Source organism: Penaeus vannamei, chromosome 36, assembly GCF_042767895.1.
Source record: "Penaeus vannamei isolate JL-2024 chromosome 36, ASM4276789v1, whole genome shotgun sequence".
In the NCBI taxonomy this organism is placed as follows: Eukaryota; Metazoa; Arthropoda; class Malacostraca; order Decapoda; family Penaeidae; genus Penaeus; species Penaeus vannamei.
Window position 1 is genome coordinate 5,564,180 of NC_091584.1, and position 5,000 is coordinate 5,569,179.

At 41.4% G+C, this 5,000-nt stretch overlaps 1 protein-coding gene across 1 annotated transcript in view; it reads left to right on the forward strand.

Moving 5' to 3' along the window:
* LOC138859459 (ribosome-binding protein 1-like) overlaps positions 1-5,000 on the forward strand; it is a 25,339-nt gene that overhangs the window by 10,318 nt on the left and 10,021 nt on the right. The window contains exons 4-5 of the mRNA XM_070114747.1: positions 212-1,270; positions 1,588-1,630. Of these exons, the coding sequence (XP_069970848.1) occupies positions 212-1,270; positions 1,588-1,630 (1,102 nt within the window). The remainder of the gene's footprint in view (positions 1-211; positions 1,271-1,587; positions 1,631-5,000) is intronic.

The window sequence follows — 5,000 nt, forward strand, 5'->3', positions numbered from 1 at the left end:
TTGAATGTATGTAACGAAGCACGTAAATATTATTACGGGAAAGCTAGGGAAGAGAGAGAGAGAGAGAAAGAGAGAGAGACAGAAAGAGAGAGCCATAGAAAGACCCACCAACAAAGACAGACCAAAAGACAGTAAACAAGAAAAGAAAAAATCCAGCCAAACCAAACCAAATCAAGCCAAAACAAGCCAAGTCAAGCCAAACCAAACCAAGTCAAGCCTAACCAAACCAAATCAAGCCAAGTAAGGCCAAACCAAACCAAATCAAGCCAAATCAAGCAAGTCAAGCCAAATCAAGCCAAGCCAAACCAAACTAAATCAAGCCGAGCCAAATCAAATCAAGCCAAGCCAAACCAAGTCAAAACAACTAAAGCAAATCAAGCCAAGTCATGCCAAACCAAATCGAACCGAGCCAAATCAAACCAAATCAAGCCAAGTCAAGCCAAACCAAATCAAGACAAACCAAACCAAGTCAAGCCAAACCAAACCAAATCAAGCCAAGCCAAATCAAATCAAGCCAAGCCAAACCAAGTCAAAACAACCAAAGCAAATCAAGCCAAGTCATGCCAAACCAAATCAACCCAAGCCAAATCAAACCAAACCAAATCAAGTCAAGTCAAGCCAAACCAAATCGAACCGAGCCAAGTCAAACCAAATCAAGTCAAAACAACCAAAGCAAATCAATCCAAGTCAAGCCAAACCAAATCGAACCGAGCCAAATCAAACCAAATCAAGCCAAACCAAATCAAACCAAATCAAGCCAAGTCAAACCAAACCAAATCAAGCCAAGCCAAACCAAGTCAAAACAACCAAAGCAAATCAAGCCAAGTCATGCCAAACCAAATCAAACCAAACCAAACCAAATCAAGCCAAACCAAACCAAACCAAATCAAGCCAAATCAAACCAAACCAAATCGAGATAAGCCAAAGCAAATCGAGCCAAGCCAAGTCAAGCCAAACCAAACCAAATCAAGCCAAGTCAAGCCAAACCAAACCAAACCAAATCAAGCCAAATCAAACCAAACTAAATCAAGTCAAGCCAAGCCAAACCAAATCAAGTCAAGCCAAGTCAAGCCAAACCAAATCAAGCCAACCCAAACCAAATCAAGCCAAACCAAGCCAAACCTAGTCAAGCCAAACCAAACCAAGTCAAGCCAAAACAAGCCAAGTCAAGCCAAACCAAACCAAATCAAGATAAGTCAAGTCAAACCAAACCAAACCAAACCAAATCAAGCCAAACCAAACCAAACCAAATCAAGCCAAACCAAACCAAGTAAGCCAAACCAAACCAAATCAAACCAAGCCAAACCAAGTCAAGCCAAACCAAACCAAATCAAGCCAAACCAAACCAAATCAAGTCAAGCCAAACCAAATCAAGAAAAGCCAAACCAAACCAAATCAAGCCAAGCCAAACCAAATCAAGACAAACCAAACCAAACCAAGTAAGCCAAACCAAACCAAATCAAGACAAACCAAACCAAATCAAGCCAAACCAAGCCAAACCAAATCAAGGCAAGCCAAACCAAATCGAGCCAAGCCACGCACGCAAGACCCGGTTGAACTGAATCATTAGGGCGGCCTCATCTGCAGGTGTTCGGTGGCCTCCGGCAGAAGCTAATCATACTCTGCCGGGGTGTGGCCGCCGCTGCCTGCGCTGGATATGCTGAGAGAGAGAGAGAGAGAGAGAGAGAGAGAGAGAGAGAGAGAGAGAGAGAGAGAGAGAGAGAGAGAGAGAGAAGGGAGGGAAAAGGGGGGAGGGAGGGAGAGAGAGAGAGAGAGAGAGGGGGAGGGGGAAAGGGAGGGAGAGAGAGAGAGAGAGAGAGAGAGAGAGAGTGAGAGCCACAGAGAGAGAGAGAGAGAGAGAGAGAGTGAGAGCCACAGAGAGAGAGAGAGAGAGAGTGAGAGCCACAGAGAGAGAGAGAGAGTGAGAGCCACAGAGAGAGAGAGAGAGAGAGAGATACACACACACATATATACTGTGTGTGTGTGTGTATGTGTGTGTGTGTGTGTGTGTGTGTGTGTGTGTGTGTGTGTGTGTGTGTGTGTGTGTGTGTGTACATGCGTGTGTGAGTATGAGTCATCTTATGTATATATGTATGTTACGTATAGACGTATCCAACTGAACGCACTCCTAACAAAGAAAAATTTAAATGACTGAAATTTTAACGCAAAACCCTGACTTAAGTAACTGTGACTGAAAACGACAAACAAAATTCAAAATTACCAGATACCTAACCTTACTCTAAACTCTCCAACAACGACCAGAAAAATACAAGAATAAAAAAGAAAACGACAACAACGGTAATAAAATGAATTAATTGTGCGAGAGATTGAAATTACTTGTCATTGTTTGTGTTCTGCTTGGGCTGTTGTTGATGAGGGCGCTGGTCTAGCATGAAATGGCTGTAAGTTAGAGGAAGAGAAGGAGAGAGAGCGAGGGAGGGAGGGAGATAGAGAGAAAAAAAGAGAGAGGGAGGAAGATAAATAGATGGATAGAGAGAGAGAAAAAAAAGAGAGGGAGGGAGGGAGATAGAGAGAAAAAAAAAGAGAGAGGGGGGGAGATGGATAGAGAGAGAGACAGAGAGAGCGAGGGAGGGAGGGAGATAGAGAGAGTAAAAGAGAGTGAGATAAGGGAGAGGGGGTAGGGGGAGTGAGAGAGGGAGCGAGGGAGGGAGGGAGATAGAGAGAGAGAGAAAAAAGAGAGAGAGATAAATAGAGAGGAAGGATATAAATAGAACGAGGAGGGAGATAAATAGAGAGAGAAAGAGCGAGGGAGGAAGGGAGATAGAGAGAAAAAGTGGAGGAGATAAGTAGATAGATAGAGAGGAGGGCAGAAAGAAAGAGAGGGGAGGGTGGGGAGAGAGAGAGAGAGGAGGGAAAAAGATAAAGAGAGAGGGAAGGACGGAGAGATAAATAGAGAGACAGAGAAAGGGAAAGAGAGAGAAACATTTGTATATAGAGAGAGGGAGAATGAGAAAGAGAGAGAGGCAGAAAAGGGAGGATAGGAAGAGAGATTTATATATTTCATGCTTTTCCTTATTCACCCTTCTCTCTCTCTCTCTCTCTCTCTCTCTCTCTCTCTCTCTCTCTCTCTCTCTCTCTCTCTCTCTCTCTCTCTCTCTCTCTCTCCTCTCCCTCTCTCCCCTCTATCTCTTTTCTCTCCCTCTCTCCCTCCGCCCCTCCCTTCCTCTCTTTCTCTCTACCTCCCCCCCCTCTCTCTCTCTCTCCTCCTTTCTCTTTTCTTCCTTTGGCCCTCCCTCTCTCTTTCTCTCCCTCTCCTCTCTTCTATTCCTTCTATCTAATCATTCATCTATGCATCCGTCTCTGTAACCAAGTTCTATTTTTACACGTGTACATCAGTAAACATGTATGCATATTATTATAATGATGGTCTTTCGCATAAATACATCTATCTCATAGTGTGTAGTTTGTATGTGTCTGAACGTGAATTTGTGTGTATATATTTTTGTATACGTTTATTCGTAAGTGTGTGTGTGCGTTTATTTGTGTGTGTGTGTGTGTGTGTGTGTGTGTGTGTGTGTGTGTGTGTGCGTTTATTTGTGTGTGTGTGTGTGTGTGTGTGTGTGTGTGTTTGTTTTTGTGTATGTATGCGTATATTTATGTATGTCCGTGTACGTGCGTGCGCCAAAGTGTATGCATGTATGTGCATGCGCGCGTACATGTGTGTGTATGTTTGTGGCGCTCTCACTCTCGTCCGATATATCCGCGTCTAAAATGTATTCAAATTTCCCGCCTCCCATCGAACAATTCCCCGGATGAAACGCGTTAATCGGGATGCGTTCTCGTACAAAGAATCCACGAACGCTGGAAGTGCGAGACGGATTCACGCGGATACGTAAATAAGGCGTTCGAGTAATCTTTCTACTCGCTGTCACATGGTTGTTAAGTGGACTGTCCTTGGTATGAAATAAGGAAGAGAAGAGGAAGAGAGAATGGGAGGAGAGATGACGAAGAAGGAGAGAGATATGAAAGATTTTCGAAATGTATATGTAGATGATGAAAGATGGTTGAGGATTGATAGAAGTGATGGATACAGGGACCGAATGAGGAAGAGAGAAAGATAATAATAGCAGTAATGATAATAGACTGTAATGGTAATGGTGATGACGATAACGATAATAATAGTAGTTGTAGTAATGATAATGATAATAGTAGTAGCAGTAGTTGTAGTAATGATAATCATCATCATAATAATAATAATAATTAAAAAATAATGATTAAAAAACAACGATACTGCTCCTAACAATAGCAACAACAGCGACAACAACAATGATAATCATGATAATGATAATCATAATAATAACAACAACAACAATAATAATAATAATAATAATAACAAACTCACAACAATAACAATCATAACAACAACAACGATAGTTTCCCATAAACAACCAAATGTAAACCATCCAAAGATAAATTTACCGCCTAAACGACCTCATTAATTTCCTGTCAGTCTCCTCATAATCTGGGAAACGAAATTAGTTCCAATTTGTCCTCATGAACTCCCTCTCGTGCGGTTGTCATGGTAGTTGGTCCATTACAACCTCATAACTTTGATTAAGAAATGTGGGGCTTGATTACCATATGTTTTGGCGTGTTTTAAAGTGTCTGTTTGTATCTAATGTTATGTTGTTGATTTTTTGTGTTTATGTCTCTTTCGTTGTTGTAAATTTGGGTTCATTTTGTGTTTTTTCTTGTTTTTGCGTTCATTTGTTTTTTGTCTTGTTTTTTGCGTTCGTATTGTTGTTGTTTTCGTGTTAGTTTCGTTCCGCAGTTTACTTATTTGTTTTGTTTTTTGTTTTGTCTATCTCTCTTCTTTTCTTCCTTTCATCTTCCTCTACTTCTATTCTCCATATTAGTTTCCGCTTGCCTCTCTCCCTCGCGTTAGAGAGAAAGCAACTCATTCTTTTTTCTTTCTCCATTAACTCATTCTTTTTCTTTCTTTCTCTATTAATTCATTCTTTTTCTTTCTTTCTCTCTTA